Source organism: Scyliorhinus torazame, chromosome 8 (assembly GCF_047496885.1).
Source record: "Scyliorhinus torazame isolate Kashiwa2021f chromosome 8, sScyTor2.1, whole genome shotgun sequence".
Classification (NCBI taxonomy): domain Eukaryota; kingdom Metazoa; phylum Chordata; class Chondrichthyes; order Carcharhiniformes; family Scyliorhinidae; genus Scyliorhinus; species Scyliorhinus torazame.
This window is the reverse complement of record NC_092714.1, coordinates 59,234,906-59,254,496: the sequence shown is the minus strand read 5'-3', so window position 1 is coordinate 59,254,496 and position 19,591 is coordinate 59,234,906. Positions and strand designations below refer to the sequence as shown.

The following is a 19,591-nucleotide window of genomic DNA, read 5'->3' as shown; positions in this document are numbered from 1 at the left end:
TATTCAAACAACGCTTCCAGCTCTACCTTGAAGCCACAGACCGGGAAGATGCCTCGGACACCAGGAAGATCGCTCTCTTCCTATCCACGGCCGGGGACATGCCATCCACATTTTCAATTCTCTCACCTTTGCTGATGATGAGGATAAATCAAAATTCAAGACGGTCCTCCGCAAGTTTGACATTCACTGCAACAAAGAGGTGAGTGAAAGTTTTGAGCGCTATGTATTCCAACAGCGTTTGCAGGGTAAGGATGAACCTTTCCAGTCCTTTCTCACCCACCTCCGCATCCTTGCGCAGTCCTGTAATTACGGGCCCACCTCCGACTCCATGATACGCGACCAGATCGTTTTTGGTGTTCAGTCGGACCCCCTACGCCAGTAGCTCCTCAAGGTGAAGCAGCTCACCCTAGCAACTGCCATTGAGACCTGCGTGCTACACGAACACGCCACTAGTCGGTATTCCCACATCCAAGCGGCTGAAACGGTCCCCACGAGGCAGAACGGATCCAAGCAATCGAGCAACTCCAGGGCCTCCGCCTGGATGAGGGCGGCCATTTCGCGCTCTTGTGCGCACCGAACTAGGGGACGGCGAAGTCGACGAACGTACTGTGCAGGCGTGCACCACGTACGGCTGCACCACACATGCACGGTGGCGCAGCGAACGTATTGACGCTACAACGTGTGGCAACTGTGGCTCCGACCACTTAAAGCGGCAATGCCCTGCCAAATCCCGACAATGCCTGCAATGTGGCAAACTTGGCCACTATGCTGCTTTATGCAGATCAGATCAGCCTGCCAATTCGTATCGCTCCAGCCAGCCTCGCAGGAATGTCCGGGCCATTCAACCCACGGTCACTGAGCCCGAGTCAGACCTACTACCCGATATTGACACCGAGGACCCGAAGGCACCTATTCGAGTCGGTATTGATACAAAAAACAGGGTGTCCCCGAAGCAAAGAATCCAGCCTCTGTCGGTTTACAGCATCGATCCGGACGATGAGTGGTGTGCCACCCTTACGGTCAACCGGTCCCAAATACGATTCCGCCTGCCAGCTATTAGAGTATAATGGCAATGCCATTGCTGCCAGTGGCTCGTGTCAACTTGAAGTGACGCACAGGTCACGCAAAGCCATCCTTCCCTTTGAAATCGTGGGCTCCTCGAAAGCCTCCCTGCTTGGCACGCAGGCATGCAAGCTGTTGAACCTAGTTCAGAGAGTTCACTCTCTCTCTCCTGCTGACGCGTCTGCCTTTCAGGACACCGACTTCAGGGCGCAGCTCGACGCCATTATCAACCAGTACCACGATGTCTTCGAGAGCATGGGCACACTCCCGTACACCTACAAGATTTTATTAAAACCGAATGCCACGCCTGTGGTGCACGCACCTCGCAGGGTCCCAGCACCCCTTAAGGACCGCCTCAAGCAGCAGCTGCAGGACCTCCAGAACCAAGGAGTGATTTCCAAAGTCACAGAACCAACCGACTAGGTCAGTTCCATGGTATGTGTAAAAAAGCCTTCCGGCGAATTGAGAATTTGCATTGATCCCAAGGATCTAAATCGCAATATCATGAGGGAGCATTATCTAATTCCCAAGCGCGAAGCGCTCACATGTGAGATGGCTCGCGCCAAACTCTTCACCAAACTCGACACCTCAAAAGGATTCTGGCAAATCCTGCTCGATAAATCCAGCAGGAAACTGTGCACATTTAATACCCCCTTTGGCAGATATTGTTGCAACAGGATGCCATTCAAAATCATATCTGCATCAGAAGTGTTCCATAGGATTATGGAACAAATGATGGAAGTCATTGAAGGTGTTCGCGTCTATGTCGATGACATAATCATTTGGTCCACCACCCCACAGGAGCATGTTAGTCGCCTCCAGCGCATATTCAGACGTATACGTGAGCAGGGCCTCCGCCTCAACAGGGCCAAATGCTCTTTTGGTCAGACAGAACTCAAGTTCCTCAGGGACCACATCTCCCAATTGGGTGTGCAGCGGGATGCGGATAAGGTAGCTGCCATCACAGCTATGAAAACACCAGAGGACAAGAAGGCAGTCCTCCGATTTCTGGGCATGGTCAATTTTTTAGGGAATTTTATCCCTCACCTCGCCTCTCATACCACGGCTCTCGGGAGCGTGGTCAGGAAGACGACAGACTTCCAATGGCTCCCTCCTGTATGTGTTCCACGGATCCAGAGCACCCAACACATCAAAGGTGGGATGTGAAAGACACAGTATACAGATGTTCAGGTCAGGAAAGGTGTTTGGGTACAAATTATGACTCTTGAATCAGCATGGACTGCCTCACTAGGTATTGACAATAAGGAACTGGAACTAAAAACTGTGAACGCTTTCACTAACATTGTGTCATGTAATACACCAAGCTTTTTTTAAAATGTGCCTTTCACAACATAGAACACACAGTGCAGAAGAAGGTCATTCGGCCCATCGATCTGCACCGACACACTTAAGCCCTCACTTCCACCCTATCCCCGTAACCCAATAACCCCTCCTACCCTTTTTGGTCACTAAGGGCAATTTATCATGGCCGATCCACCTAACCTGCATGTCTTTGGACTGTGGGAGGAAACCGGAGCACCCGGAGGAAACTCACGCAGACACGGGGAGAATGTGCAGACTCCGCACAGACAGTGACCCAGCAGGGAATCGAACCTGGGACCCTGGCGCTGTGAAGCCACAGTGCTATCCACTTGTGCTACCGTGCTGCCCACGGTTCAAGGAGAACAGTTTCTTTCATTCTATAGGATCATTATGACCTTTACTGAAGAACAAATCCAATATGAGCAGCACATGAACACAGACCTTGAAGGGATTCAGAACGGGCTCGGAGTACAAGGGCTACCACAAGGATGATGCAATCCAATCACACGGCTGCATCATCTCAAAACAAACACATAGATTCAGAAGGTTTGCTTGACATCACTTGTTAATAGTGAGTGCTGAGATTTTAGTATCAATCAGCTTGTATGCTAATTTTAACATGCTTTATTTACTCGGTGAAATTCAATTTTTAACACTCTTGTAAAGCAAAAGGGGGTGTTTGACTACAAAATGAGGTGGCGCTGTTCACATCTTTTGTTATTTACTGATCCATCAATGCTGTATTGTAGCTGGCGTCCTGTACTATTCCATTCACAATGTAGGTTTGAATATTTTGCATGCACAAGTCAAATGAAACGCATACTTTACTCCCGAATCTATTTCTTCTTAGAGTCATAGAATCACAGAGTCACAAAGCACAGTACAAAGCCATTTTACTCATTTTGTCAACTCCGATTCAACAATGGAAAACATGTTATCTCTCTCTCTCGCTCCATAGCTCTGCTTCAAATACGTATCCAATTTTTGATGTCTCAACTGCTCCCTTCTGCAAAGGAGCCCAACAACCCCACGCAAAAAGAAATTTCTCCTAATGTCTCACTTTTTAATGACTACTTTAAACTGATAATCTCTTTCTCACAGATTCTCAACCAAAGGAAACAGTCTATCCCCAGTCACTCAGTCAAAACCCTTCAAAATAGAAGCGGCATTTGAAATGATGCAATTTTGTAGTATGCATCACAGAATTTTACAGCACAGAAGGTGATTATTTGGTCCATCATGTCAGTGATGGCTCTTTGAAAGAACTGTCCCACATCCCAGATTTGCCCCCCACAACCCACTACAAGTACATGTCCAATTGTCTTTTGAAGGTTATTATGGAATCCGATTTCACCACCCTTTCGGGCAGAATGTTCCAATCCTGAATAACACTTGGCATGAAAACATTTCTCCTCACTTTTCTTCTATTTCTTCTGCCAGTTATTTTCAATCCTGTGGTTACTGGCCACTTTCCAGAGAAAATAATTTCTCCCTAATTCCTCAATAACTCCCATTTTGATTGTTTCTTTTCGGTCTTCCCTCATCTATCTCTGCTTTAAGAAGAGCAATCAGAGCTTCTCACAACACTCCACATCACTGAATTCCTCATCACTGGTATCATACTAGTAAATCTCCTCTGTACTCTCTGCAGAGACTTGATGCCCTTCATAAAGTGTGGTTAGGGGTCTGGCGGAAATGTGGAGAAACCAGACCGGCCACGAATTTATTGAATGACAGAGCAGGTTTGAGGGGCCAAGTGGCCTACACCTGCTCCTCATTTGTATGTTTGTGTGCTTGTGTGTTCCCAGAATTATACAAATATTCCATCTGAGGCTTAACAGAGATTTATAAAGAATTAGAATGACTTCCTTAATTTTGTATTCAATGGTTGTATTTACAAAGTTAAGTACCCCCCACAGATTCCTTTCTCAAACACCTTATCAACTTGGCCACCTTCAAAGATTTGTGACTACAGACCACCCACCCCTCGGATTCTTGTACCACCCTCAAAATGGTAATGTTTGGATTATATTGTCTCCCCATATTGTTTCTCCCAAAGAGCATCACTTCACAATTATCCACAATACACTCCATCTACCATGTGTTTTCCTGAATCCTGTGTTAGTCTGTTACTATCATGCTCACTAATTACTATGTATCTTGCGCTCTTTACTTTCCCCTAATTGAATTTCCGGTTCTACAATTAAACAACTTTCTGGAAAAAAAGATACTGATTAAGAAAAATAGTTAACTTCGGACGATTAAAGAATTTTTTTGCAAGAGGTGAATGAAGTATCAGGACCTACACTTTCTACAGAACAACAATAATGATAAATGTACCTTTCAAATAACAGCAATTGATATATTATGGTCAAACAATTAAGTTGAATCATAATTTTGGTAGATTCATCTATTGACAACAGAATTATGTCAGAGATTGCACCAGTTATGTGAAACAGGATGTCCATGTCAGCATGCCGGCTAGCTGCAATATTCTCATGAACCTGCATTTAGCTTTACCTACGACTGTCTTCTTGCAAAATTATTTCCAAACAAATAAACGGTGAAGCATGCAAACACAGTCATAAATCACTACATGAATTTCATAAGACAAAAGTCTACATGATTGTTCTCTCCTCCCAAGACAAATAAATCTTTCTTTCAAAAAAAAAAATTGGTGCAATTAATTGCCTCCAAATGCACAACACACAGTAAATTTGGGAGAAATTAGGTTTCATGTCACGCCAACTGACATTTTTTTGGTCAGTGTGGACAGAAATCCATAATCCTTAAAGAGTTTCGGAAACAAGATTGAAGGAATGCACTTTAGTTGTCTGATATTGAATGCATGGTATCCTTGTAGTATATGTACAATTTAACTCCAGACAGCATACTTGCTGTTGGCAGAGCCTAGGCCAAGAAATCCATCAATAGCACTTTCCAAACCCATGGTCTCCACCTAGGAGAACAAAGACAGCCAATGTGCAGGGACACCACCACTTGAAAGTTCCCATCCAAGTCACACACCATCCTGACTTGGATATATCACTGTTCCTTCACCACCACTGCTTCAAATGCTGGAAGTTCCTTCCTAGCAGCAACTGTAGGTTACCTGCATAGACTGCAGTGGTTCAAGAAGGTGGTCTGCTACCTTCTCTAGTGCAATTAATTAGGGATGGGTAACCATGACGAAATGTTCAGAAAATGCTCCCAGTGTGCGGAAGACTGCTGCTGGAATCTAACCATTAAACCATGCAACTTACCAGCACAGAGCACAGGTAAGTTCCCAGCTGCTTGTTCAACCAAAACCATCAAACAAGTTAGGACATTTGCTTGCTGGTCACCTGGGGCTGAGTGGGAAGAATTCCAACCTCAGTAATGGATCTATTTGTGCCAAGCTGACTGATCAATCAGGAAGGTTGCCTCCCCATATTGCAGCCCTGTGCGGCTAAAGTATTGGATTTTTGAACCTGTCACAGTGAGTTGACGTGGTTCTGAACTACTGTTCACAGGCATGTTATCTTGGAGCCATCTTGACCCTAACAAAAGCCCTGTTTGACAAAGAAAAGGGGAAGTGGCGGGGAGGGGGGGGGGCAGTGCTTTTAATCCAAATAATGCCAATTTCAGAATTTGATTTTCTTTCATTAAAATACAATTCTGTTATGGTTTACTGTGGGGCTTTAACTGAACAGATCTCAAAACTTCAGTGCGCGGTCATTAGTATAAGCAAATCTAGTATCCTCGCATCATTAACATTATTTACATAGTCCCTGTATTTTCAAATGAACAGTCACAAGCAATGCTGAACAACAATCATTCTGAAGACAATATATATTGCTTTTCAGCTTCAACAAGAAATTCAACTTTCTCATTCCCTCTTTTTCCAAAATGTACATCATTTATACAAACTCACTTCAAATCAGAAGAAAATGACAATACCAAATGCCACATACGCTGCCCACTTTAAATATGTCACTAGCTTTCGGAGCGCTGCTCCTTCCTCAGGTGAATGAAGAGGTCTGTTCCAGAAACACATATATAGACAAATTCAAAGATGCCAGACAATGTTTGGAATGCGAGCATTAGCAGGTGATTAAATCTTTACAGATCCAGAGATGGGGTAACCCCAGGTTAAAGAGGTGTGAATTGTCTCAAGCCAGGACAGTTGGTAGGATTTCGCAGGCCAGATGGTGGGGGATGAATGTAATGTGACATGAATCCCAGGTCCCGGTTGAGGCCGCACTCATGTGTGCGGAACTTGGCTATAAGTTTCTGCTCGGCGATTCTGCGTTGTCGCGGGTCCTGAAGGCCGCCTTGGAGAACGCTTACCCGGAGATCAGAGGCTGAATGCCCTTGACTGCTGAAGTGTTCCCCGACTGGAAGGGAACATTCCTGCCTGGTGATTGTTGCGCGATGTCCGTTCATTCGTTGTCGCAGCGTCTGCATGGCCTCGCCAATGTACCACGCTTCGGGACATCCTTTCCTGCAGCGTATGAGGTAGACAACGTTGGCCGAGTCGCACGAGTATGTACCGCGTACCTGGCGGGTGGTGTTCTCACGTGTAATAGTGGTATCCATGTCGATGATCTGGCACGTCTTGCAGAGATTGCCATGACAGGGTTGTGTGGTGTCATGGTCACTGTTCTGAAGACTGGGTAGTTTGCTGCAAACAATGGTTCGTTTGAGGTTGCGCGGTTGTTTGAAGGCAAGTAGTGGGGATGTGGGGATGACCTTGGCAAGATGTTCATTGTCATCAATGACGTGTTGAAGGCTGTGAAGAAGATGACGTAGTTTCTCCGCTCCGGGGAAGTACTGGACGACGAAGGGTATTCTGTCGGTTGTGTCCCATGTTTGTCTTCTGAGGAGGTCGGTCCGGTTTTTCGCTGTGGCACGTTGGAACTGTCGATCGATGAGTCGAGTGCCATATCCCGTTCGTACGAGGGCATCTTTCAACGTCTGTAGATGTCTGTTACGCTCCTCCTCGTCTGAGCAGATCCTGTGTATACGGAGCGCTTGTCCATAGGGGATGGCTTCTTTAATGTGTTTAGGGTGGAAGCTGGAGAAGTGGAGCATCATGAGGTTATCCGTGGGTTTGCGGTAAAGCGAAGTGCTGAGGTGACCGTCCTTGATGGAGACGAGTGTGTCCAAGAATGCAACTGATTTTGGAGAGTAGTCCATGGTGAGTCTGATGGTTGGATGGAACTTATTAATGTCATTGTGTAGTCGTTTCAGTGATTCTTCGCCGTGGGTCCAAAGGAAAAAAATGTCATCGATGTATCTGGTGTATAACATCGGTTGAAGGTCCTGTGCGGTGAGTAGGTCCTGTTCAAACTTGTGCATGAAGATGTTGGCGTATTGGGGTGCGAATTTGGTCCCCATGGCTGTTCCGTGCGTCTGAATGAAGAACTTGTTGTCGAAGGTGAAGACGCCTCGAAGGTGCCTCCCAAAAATACATAAGGCCAACAAACCAGGCCGCCCTATCGTTTCAGGCAATGGGACCCTGTGTGAGAACCTCTCTGGCTACATCGAGGGCATCTTGAAACCCATCGTACAAGGTACACCCAGCTTCTGTCGCGACACGACGGACTTCCTACAGAAACTCAGCACCCATTGACCAGTTGAACCAGGAACATTCCTCGTCACAATGGACGTCTCGGCACTCTACACCAGCATCCCCCATGACGACGGCATTGCTGCAACAGCCTCAGTACTCAACACCGACAACTGCCAATCTCCAGACGCAATTCTGCAACACATCCTCTTCATTCTGGATCACAACGTCTTCACCTTCGACAACATGTTCTTCATTCAGACGCACGGAACAGCCATGGGGACCAAATTCGCACCCCAATACGCCAACATCTTCATGCACAAGTTTGAACAGGACCTACTCACCGCACAGGACCTTCAACCGATGTTATACACCAGATACATCAATGACATTTTGTTCCTTTGGACCCACGGCGAAGAATCACTGAAACGACTACACAATGACATTAATAAGTTCCATCCAACCATCAGACTCACCATGGACTACTCTCCAAAATCAGTTGCATTCTTGGACACACTCGTCTCCATCGAGGACGGTCACCTCAGCACTTCGCTTTACCGCAAACCCACGGATAACCTCATGATGCTCCACTTCTCCAGTTTCCACCCTAAACACATTAAAGAAGCCATCCCCTATGGACAAGCGCTCCGTATACACAGGATCTGCTCAGACGAGGAGGAGCGTAACAGACATCTACAGACGTTGAAAGATGCCCTCGTACGAACGGGATATGGCACTCGACTCATCGATCGACAGTTCCAACGTGCCACAGCGAAAAACCGGACCGACCTCCTCGGAAGACAAACATGGGACACAACCGACAGAATACCCTTCGTCGTCCAGTACTTCCCCGGAGCGGAGAAACTACGTCATCTTCTTCACAGCCTTCAACACGTCATTGATGACGATGAACATCTTGCCAAGGTCATCCCCACTACTTGCCTTCAAACAACCGCGCAACCTCAAACGAACCATTGTTTGCAGCAAACTACCCAGTCTTCAGAACAGTGACCACGACACCACACAACCCTGTCATGGCAATCTCTGCAAGACGTGCCAGATCATCGACATGGATACCACTATTACACGTGAGAACACCACCCGCCAGGTACGCGGTACATACTCGTGCGACTCGGCCAACGTTGTCTACCTCATACGCTGCAGGAAAGGATGTCCCGAAGCGTGGTACATTGGCGAGACCATGCAGACGCTGCGACAACGAATGAACGGACATCGTGCAACAATCACCAGGCAGGAATGTTCCCTTCCAGTCGGGGAACACTTCAGCAGTCAAGGGTATTCAGCCTCTGATCTCCGGGTAAGCGTTCTCCAAGGCGGCCTTCAGGACCCGCGACAACGTAGAATCGCCGAGCAGAAACTTATAGCCAAGTTCCGCACACATGAGTGCGGCCTCAACCGGGACCTGGGATTCATGTCACATTACATTCATCCCCCACCATCTGGCCTGCGAAATCCTACCAACTGTCCTGGCTTGAGACAATTCACACCTCTTTAACCTGGGGTTACCCCATCTCTGGATCTGTAAAGATTTAATCACCTGCTAATGCTCGCATTCCAAACATTGTCTGGTATCTTTGAATTTGTCTATATATGTGTTTCTGGAACAGACCTCTTCATTCACCTGAGGAAGGAGCAGCGCTCCGAAAGCTAGTGACATCGAAACAAACCTGTTGGACTTTAACCTGGTGTTGTAAGACTTCTTACTGTGCTCACCCCAGTCCAACGCCGGCATCTCCACATCATCACTTTAAATATATCAGCGATGGAACATAGGAGTTTAACTTACTTCTGAAAACAAAACTGACATGGATAGGCAGCAAATGTGACAGTTAAAAAATAAGTTTGCTTTAATCTGCCATCATGTTTAAATGCTGTGCCGGAACGGTATCAACGCAATCTCGCGAGATGTTGCAAGGGAAATCCTGTCCACAATGGGCGGGGTCACTTTTTAGCAAATCTGCATATTGGATTACCTGCTGGGTGTTGGGAGAGGTGGGGGAACCCTCCCATGTTGCATTTGGGCTGAGGGGTGGTGGGGGGAACCCTCCCTTGTTGCGTTCGGGCTGGGCGGGTCGGCGATCCTTTTTGGGGCTCAGAAATCAGGACGCCATTTAAAAAACTGTACAACAAAACTAAAAAACGGGGCTATGTGTAGCCTCGGCCGCATGTCCCCCGTTTAGGCCCCTTATTCAAAGCGAGTCGCGTTGAATAGCCATATGTTTCTTGGCATTGCGGGTGCCAGGAAACACACGGCTAAATGCGCTCACTCACGGACTTTGTTCCCTTTTGAGAAGATCGCGCCCATTGATTAAAATTTTAAAACTGAAGCCTTATCAAGAACCAGGGTACAAGTAACCTACTTACTGATCTGATTTTATGGCTATATTATAGAGAACTGAAGGCTCATAGCAGAAAATAAAACATGGTTCCCCTCTGAACATGGCTTTCCTGTCAGCATTTTCGTTATCAACCTATAAATGCCGACACTGACTATCTTCATAAATAGACTAAAGACCTTTAAACTCCTACTTTACTGGATTAAAGATCTTTTAAACACACATTTCACTGGAGAATGTTACCAGTTACTCTTGAAATATATGCTCCAAAAGATGCAGAATAGCAATAACTTTCATTAACATACCATTTTTAAAACACCCCAAGGCAATTCACAAGAGTGTTATACCGAACATGATTTGACACGAGTCATGCAAGCTGTTCGTGAAGGTGACAAAAAGCTGGGGTGAAGACAGAGAGTGTTCTAGGAGGAGGAAAGGGAGATAGAGTTGGAGAGGTTCAGGGAGGGAATGCCAGAGTTTATGGCCTAGGCAGCTGATAGCACGGCCTTCAATGGTAGAGCGATTAAAATTAGCAATGTGGAAGAGGCCAGAATTGGAAAAGTACAGATGTCTTGGAAGGTTGGAGGACTAGAGCAGGTTACATGGTTAGAGGGAGACAGACCTTGAAGGGATTTTAAAATTGAGGCCTTGCTTAACGAGAAGTCAATGTAGGACAGTGAGCTCAGAGGTGAGATTTAGGATATAGGCAGCACCGTTTTAAGATAACCGTATCTTTATGGAGGGTGGGGGATGGGAGACAGGCCAGAACAGCATTGGAAAAATCAAGTCCAGAGGTGACAACGGCTTGGATAAGAGTTTCAGCAGCAGCTGAGCAGAGGCAGGGGCAGAGTTAGGCAATGTTATGGAAGTGAAATAAGTGGCTTAGTGATGGTCTGGTTAGAAGCTCATCTTGCGGCTAAATACATTAACAAATTGGCAATTTCACATAGTTGCCAGGAACAGAGATAGAACATAGAACATAGAACAATACAGCGCAGTACAGGCCCTTCGGCCCACGATGTTGCACCGAAACAAAAGCCATCTAACCTACACTATGCCATTATCATCCATATGTTTATCCAATAAACTTTTAAATGCCCTCAATGTTGGCGAGTTCACTACTGTAGCAGGTAGGGCATTCCACGGCCTCACTACTCTTTGCGTAATGAACCTACCTCTGACCTCTGTCCTATATCTATTACCCCTCAGTTTAAAGTTATGTCCCCTCGTGCCAGCCATATCCATCCGCGGGAGAAGGCTCTCACTGTCCACCCTATCCAACCCCCTGATCATTTTGTAAGCCTCTATTAAGTCTCCTCTTAACCTTCTTCTCTCCAACGAAAACAACCTCAAGTCCATCAGCCTTTCCTCATAAGATTTTCCCTCCATACCAGGCAACATCCTGGTAAATCTCCTCTGCACCCGCTCCAAAGCCTCCACGTCCTTCCTATAATGCGGTGACCAGAACTGTACGCAATACTCCAAATGCGGCCGTACCAGAGTTCTGTACAGCTGCAACATGACCTCCCGACTCCGGAACTCAATCCCTCTACCAATAAAGGCCAACACTCCATAGGCCTTCTTCACAACCCTATCAACCTGGGTGGCAACTTTCAGGGATCTATGTACATGGACACCTAGATCACTCTGCTCATCCACACTTTCAAGAACTTTACCATTAGCCAAATATTCCGCATTCCTGTTATTCCTTCCAAAGTGAATCACCTCACACTTCTCTACATTAAACTCCATTTGCCACCTCTCAGCCCAGCTCTGCAGCTTATCTATATCCCTCTGTAACCTGCTACATCCTTCCACACTATCGACAACACCACCGACTTTAGTATCGTCTGCAAATTTACTCACCCACCCTTTTGCGCCTTCCTCTAGGTCATAGATAAAAATGACAAACAGCAACGGCCCCAGAACAGATCCTTGTGGTACTCCACTTGTGACTGTACTCCATTCTGAACATATCCCATCAACCACCACCCTCTGTCTTCTTTCAGCTAGCCAATTTCTGATCCACATCTCTAAATCACCCTCAATCCCCAGCCTCCGTATTTTTTGCAATAGCCTACCGTGGGGAACCTTATCAAACGCTTTGCTGAAATCCATATACACCACATCAACTGCTCTACCCTCGTCTACCTGTTCAGTCACCTTCTCAAAGAACTCAATAAGGTTTGTGAGGCATGACCTACCCTTCACAAAGTCATGCTGACTATCCCTGATCATATTATTCCTATCTAGATGATTATAAATCTTGTCTCTTATAATCCCCTCCAAGACTTTACCCACTACAGACGTGAGGCTCACCGGTCTATAGTTGCCGGGGTTGTCCCTGCTCCCCTTTTTGAACAAAGGGACCACATTTGCTGTCCTCCAGTCCTCTGGCACTATTCCTGTAGCCAATGATGACATAAAAATCAAAGCCAAAGGTCCAGCAATCTCTTCCCTGGCCTCCCAGAGAATCCTAGGATAAATCCCATCAGGTCCCGGGGACTTATCTATTTTCAGCCTGTCCAGAATTGCCAACACCTCTTCCCTACGTACCTCAATGCCATCTATTCTATTAGCCTGGGGCTCAGCATTCTCCTCCACAACATTATCTTTTTCCTGAGTGAATACTGACGAAAAATATTCATTTCGCATCTCGCCTATCTCTTCAGACTCCACACACAATTTCCCATCCCTGTCCTTGACTGGTCCTACTCTTTCCCTAGTCATTCGCTTATTCCTGACATACCTATAGAAAGCTTTTGGGTTTTCCTTGATCCTTCCTGCCAAATACTTCTCATGTCCCCTCCTTGCTCGTCTTAGCTCTCTCTTTAGATCCTTCCTCGCTACCTTGTAACTATCCATCGCCCCAATCGAAACTTCACACTTCATCTTCACATAGGCCTCCTTCTTCCTCTTAATAAGAGATTCCACTTCCTTGGTAAACCACGGTTCCCTCGCTCGACGCCTTCCTCCCTGTCTGACCGGTACATACTTATCAAGAACACGCAGTAGCTGATCCTTGAACAAGCCCCACTTATCCAGTGTGCCCAACACTTGCAGCCTACTTCTCCACCTTATCCCCCCCAAGTCACGTCTAATGGCATCATAATTGCCCTTCCCCCAGCTATAACTCTTGCCCTGCGGTGTATACTTATCCCTTTCCATCATTAACGTAAACGTCACCGAATTGTGGTCACTGTCCCCAAAGTGCTCTCCTACCTCCAAATCCAACAACTGGCCTGGTTCATTACCCAAAACCAAATCCAACGTGGCCTCGCCTCTTGTTGGCCTGTCAACATATTGTTTCAGGAAACCCTCCTGCACACACTGTACAAAAAACGACCCATCTATTGTACTCGAACTATATCTTTTCCAGTCAATATTTGGAAAGTTAAAGTCTCCCATAATAACTACCCTGTTACTTTCGCTCATATCCAGAATCATCTTCGCCATCCTTTCCTCTACATCCCTAGAACTATTAGGAGGCCTATAAAAAACTCCCAACAGGGTGACCTCTCCTTTCCTGTTTCTAACTTCAGCCCATACTACCTCGGAAGAAGAGTCCCCATCTAGCATCCTCTCCGCCACCGTAATACTGCTCTTGACTAGCAGCGCCACACCTCCCCCTCTTTTGCCTCCTTCTCTGTGCTTACTAAAACACCTAAACCCCGGAACCTGCAACATCCATTCCTGTCCCTGCTCTATCCATGTCTCCGAAATGGCCACAACATCGAAGTCCCAGGTACCAACCCATGCTGCCAGTTCCCCTACCTTGTTTCGTATACTCCTGGCATTGAAGTAGACACACTTCAAACCACCTACCTGAACACTGGCCCCCTCCTGCGACGTCAAATCTGAGCTCCTGACCTCTATACTCTCATTCTCCCTTACCCTAAAACTACAATCCAGGTTCCCATGCCCCTGCTGCATTAGTTTAAACCCCCCCAAAGAGCACTAACAAATCTCCCCCCCAGGATATTTGTGCCCCTCAGGTTCAGATGTAGACCATCCTGTCTGTAGAGGTCCCACCTTCCCCAGAAAGAGCCCCAGTTATCCAAAAATCTGAATCCCTCCCGCCTGCACCATCCCTGTAGCCACGTGTTTAAATGCTCTCTCTCCCTATTCCTCATCTCACTATCACGTGGCACGGGCAACAACCCAGAGATAACAACTCTGTTTGTTCTAATTCTGAGCTTCCATCCTAGCTCCCTGAAAGCCTGCCTGATATCCTTGTCCCCTTTCCTACCTATGTCGTTAGTGCCAATGTGGACCACGACTTGGGGCTGCTCCCCCTCCCCCCTAAGGACCCGGAAAACACGATCCGAGACATCACGTACCCTTGCACCTGGGAGGCAACATACCAAACGCGAGTCTCTCACGCTCCAACAAAATCTCCTATCTGTGCCCCTGACTATAGAGTCCCCAATTACTAATGCTCTGCTCCTCTCCCCCCTTCCCTTCTGAGCAACAGGGACAGACTCCGTGCCAGAGGCCCGTACCCCATGGCTTACCCCTAGTAAGTCGTCCCCCCCACAAGTATCCAAAGCGGTATACTTGTTTCTCAGGGGAACGACCGCAGGGGATCCCTGCACGGACTGCTTTTTCCCAGTCCCTCTTACAGTTACAGATGAAATAGGTTGTTAGGGACCGGAGTTTGTGGAAGTAAGAAAGGCAATGGCTTTGGTCTTTCCAATTGTTGAAGGAAATTTCTGCTCATCCAAGACTGAATGTTGGACACGCATTCAGACAACTGGGGGACAATGGGTGAGGCAGATGCTTTTGTAAGACCATGCTGTAGTTTTGGATGATGTTGTCAAGGACAGCATATAGGTGAGAAATAGGACGTGGCTAAGGATATGTCCTTAAGGGGGCACCAGAGATAAGAGTGCAGGAGTGAGAAATGTAGTCTCATGTGGTCACTTTGCATTATGTGATCAATGCCAACTACATGGGAATAAGTTAAAAGGCGGTAGCTTAAAGACAGTTAACTCAGCTGTCACACATTTGAATTTTAAAGGATTAAAATTACAGAATGTAAACAGTTATCGTCCTTCTTCAGCTACCATGCCCAAAGAGGGTGTTGGCGACCATGGACTTCCATTGGACTGCTCCATGATCATGCTTGGTAAAGTACTTGTAATGATTTGCCGCTGCCTTCTGCAATATGGCAGGTCAAGAAACTCTCCCTGTCTTTCCACCTGCCATGAGGCGTATTAAAAAGATTCACAGGTTTAATATTCAACCTGTTTGGTCACGTTATGAATGGGCCTTCCATGGTCACCAAGTCTTGAGGTGGGACTTGAACACAGAACTTCTGGCCCAGAGGTAGGGGCGCCATCACTGCACCACAACATCTCCATTGCATATTGTACACACATTATATGGAAGCTTTTTATTGTTATAAGTATCCACAGCAGCATTGCAATGGTCACAAGAGGTTAATATATTTCTATATGAAGTCACTATTGAGAGAATAATTAGTAGTAACCAGTATTAAACATGACTAATGGGCAAGCAGGATAAGTTACAGAATTGTAAGCTGTCCCAAGTTGTTACTCAATAACATGCAGCCAGCAAAATACATGCTATTTATTCCAAGGCACTGTTATTTTGGACATTGTAGATAACGGTATGTTTCTGAAGAATAATTAATACTACCTCACAGTACACCTCATAACTGTTAAGTGTATTTCTTTCAAAATATAACTGGTGAGTGACCTTGCAGTTTCATCACAGCTGTCTTGATCAGTGAAATAAATGATCGAAAACACAAATTTTATATACTCTTCTAGGGTGTAAAGCAAAGTATAAACGTGTATTAGTTCTCAAAAAGATCATGGCTTTCAAAGTGTTGATTGGACACAAACTATCTAACGTTATTTCTGCAAAAGGCAGCACAGTAGCACAGTGGTTAGCACCGTTGCTTCAAAGCGCCAAAGTACCGGGTTCAATTCCCGCTTGGGTCACTGTCTGTGTGGAGTCTGCATGTTCTCCCCGTGTCTGTGTGGGTTTCCTCCGGTTGCTCCCGTTTCCTCCCACAAGTCCCAAAAGACGTGCTTGTTAGGTGAATTGGACATTCTGAATTCTTCCTCAGTGTACCTGAACAGGCACTGGAATGTGGCAACTAGGGGATTTTCACAGTAACTTCATTGCAGTATTAATATAAGCCTACATGTGACAATAATAAAGATTATTATTATTAAATGTGTGTGTGGGAGGGGGGTGGGGGGTGGAAAGAGTCTTGCAATATTTTACCTGATTAAATGTTCTATCTTTGGTGGAATCGTTTTAAGTCGGTTTCCCCCAAGTGAAAGAGATTTGAGTCTTTGCAATTCGAGAAGCTGAGAAGGAACCTCTTCAAAACGATTGCCACTGAAGTTGACAATTTCCAACCCCATCTTTCCCAAGTCTTTGGGCAGCGAGAACTCGTCCATTCTGTTATTTTTGGCTATCAAAGTCTTCAGCTTGCCCAGTTCCAAAATTTCGTCGCAGATGAAGGTGAGCCTGTTGGAGCTGATGTCCAGGAACAGCAGGTTCCTGAAGCAGGCGACACTTCCAGGGAAAACACTAAATCTGTTGTGTGTCAACAGTAACTGTTGAGTCTCGTTCTGCTTTTCTTCGCTGATGTCTTCAAGAGGCACCGTGTCCAGATCCATTCTGGACAAGTTCAGCACATTGTCTCCTTCCATATTCTCCAAAACGTCCATGGCTGAGCCAGGCAAGGCGAACATTTTAAAGTTGCTTGGGAAGGAGGGGGAGAGGAAGGGGGATGTGGGGGAGGAAGGGGGATGAGGGGGAAGAAGGAGGGGATAACGGTGGTGGAATCAGATGCAGTCTGCTGCCGAATGCAGCACAGCAATCCACAGCTCAACTCAACTCGCCAGATTTCAATGGAACATTGACTTCCCAGACTGGAAGTGGGAGCGGAGGGGCCGCTTCGGAATCTGGATTGTTCACAGCAGCCTCCCGAATGCGGCTGGCTAAGAGCGTGAGTGCCCAGGTTCCGGGGCGGCGCTGTCGATCACACAGGAGCTGCGCACACTCTGTGGAAAGGTCGCAATGACGGGCACTCTGCGCGGTGACGCACAAACTGTGAATAAACCAGGCCAGAGAGTGAAGTGAACTGCACTACGCGGCAACTGAAGTAAAATCGGAGGGAAACAAAAAAGGAACGAAATTGAGGGCTTGTGAGAACAACTGGCAATCGTTAATATGGGCTGCAAGCTTATACTTGCGAGGAACGGCTGATCAAAACTGTCCCCCATGTGTAGGAACAGTCTGAATGAGAACCTGGAGAAGGAATTGCTCCACTAGAAGGCCATTCCGCCCATTGTGTCCGTGCCAGCCGAAACATTTCTCATTCCACTTTCCAGCCCTTGGTCTTGTCGGCTACAGACCTCAAGCTCGTAACCCAAGTTGTTTTTCAGTCTTGAATTCTGCCTGGCAAGGGTGGCAGAGACAGAAATTGGTCGCTTTCAAAATTGTGTCCTCGACTCCCCTCTACTTTCACTGCTGCTTGTAGCTGCTTATACCAAGAGATCTGGTATCCCATGACTCACTTGTACTGTGGGAGATCACAGACTAATCACAGGTGACTGGCCCCTTGTCTTACTAAGTGTGACGACTGTGCCTAGATGTGACACACATTTGCTGCTCTTCATCTTCTGAGCCATTGTCCTACAAACTTGTTTGAACTCTTCCCAGTCTTTGTGCACGTCAAAAGCGGTGACACGCCCCACAGGCTGAAGCTGATGGGCTCTTGTATAACTGCCGAGGCGAGATCCCAGGTTGTGAGGCTGGTGTGCATAATCAGCTACTTAGAGTTATAAGTGAGAGTTACAGGACACAAGTTTCCTCACCCGTTCACCACTTTAATGTGGGCTGCAGCTTAAAGGCATCAAGGATACTTGCCCTCATAAATATATCCATTATTCACCACCTAGCTTCCACTAATTACTTCAAATCAATGCCTCCGTTATTTCTATCTACCCTAGTTCATTCATATTTTTATATCCCTCAAATCTCCCCTCAGCCTTCTATTTACCAAAGAAAACAACCCCATCAGATCCAATCTTACTGAAATTCTCCATTCCTGGCAACATCCTCATAAATCTCTCGACTGCAATTACATGATTCCTGTAATACAGTGACTCAGAGCTATATATGCAATACTCCAGCTGTGGCCGAACTAGTGTTGAATAGCGTACTAGCATAACCTCTCTGATATGCCTCAAAAAAGGAAATATTCTATCTGCTTGTCCTATCTTCACAGATTTGTGGACACGCACCCCAAAGTTTTCCTGTACTTATCAGAATCCTACCATTAATTATGCAGTCCCCTTGCTTATTTTTCCTTTCCACGTGGGGCTTAGATGGCTAGAGTGTGGTGCAGAATGATGGCAAAGACACATGTTTATGCTCATAACTGCTGTGGTAGTTCATGGAGAGCTGCCTCCTTGCCTTTAACCCAAGGCTTGATGCAGAGTCATCACTCGCTTCCTCCTGAGTCTATATGACCTCCTTTCTTAGAGAATGATGCATCTGGTCCCTTGTAGACTGACTATAACTAATTACCATTACCTCCACAACTGCAGCTCAAAATGTTACAATTGATATCAGCACAATGGTCAAAATCAATTATTGCATTTCTTACTGGCTGGTATCCTATCTCTATAAACTCAATATTTTTTGAAAGACTGAATACCCAGTTTCTATGTGAACGGTTTTAACCTGACATGTAGTCTTACAAATGGAGGAAATCAGTTCGCAGCCACTATGAGTCACAACTTTATTGTAAATATAATTTAAAATAATAGCAAAGACTTGCAGAAATATTGAAGTCAAATTAGTATCTTCATTGCAATAATACAACAACCTAGACATTGAAAAACTTGTCTCATTGCTGAACACACATACATTAAAGTGACAGGAGAATCCATCATTGCAACAATACTCCTTTAAACACTGGATTTCAGGTTATTCTTTCATTTACACCTTTTGACAATCATTCCCTCACTGGAAAAGTATTAGTATACAGTGAAAAGTATCGTTTCTTGCATGCTGTACAAACAATGCATTACCGTACATAGGGAAGGAAGGAGAGACTGCAGAATATAATGTTACAATTATAGCAAGGTGTAGAGAAAAGATCAACTTAATACGAGGTAGCTCCATTCAAAAGTCTGATGGCGTAGGGAAGAAACTGTTCTGAGTCGGTACGTGACCTCAAACTTTGGTATCTTTTTCCTGATGGAAGAAGGTGGAAGAGAGTATGTCCGGGGTGCATGGGGTCCTT

At 46.0% G+C, this 19,591-nt stretch overlaps 1 protein-coding gene across 3 annotated transcripts in view; it reads right to left on the bottom strand.

Moving 5' to 3' along the window:
- The window catches only part of lrrc58b (leucine rich repeat containing 58b), an 84,146-nt gene extending 66,282 nt beyond the window's left edge, over positions 1 to 17,864 (bottom strand). The window contains exon 1 of one of the 3 annotated variants that reach the window (XM_072513690.1): positions 16,552 to 17,864. In XM_072513690.1, coding sequence (XP_072369791.1) covers positions 16,552 to 17,027 — 476 coding nt within the window. In that variant the 5' untranslated portion in view covers positions 17,028 to 17,864. The remainder of the gene's footprint in view (positions 1 to 16,551) is intronic. The other 2 variants (XM_072513691.1, XM_072513689.1) reach the window with 2 other exon arrangements.
- Between the last annotated feature and the right edge of the window lie 1,727 nt (positions 17,865 to 19,591).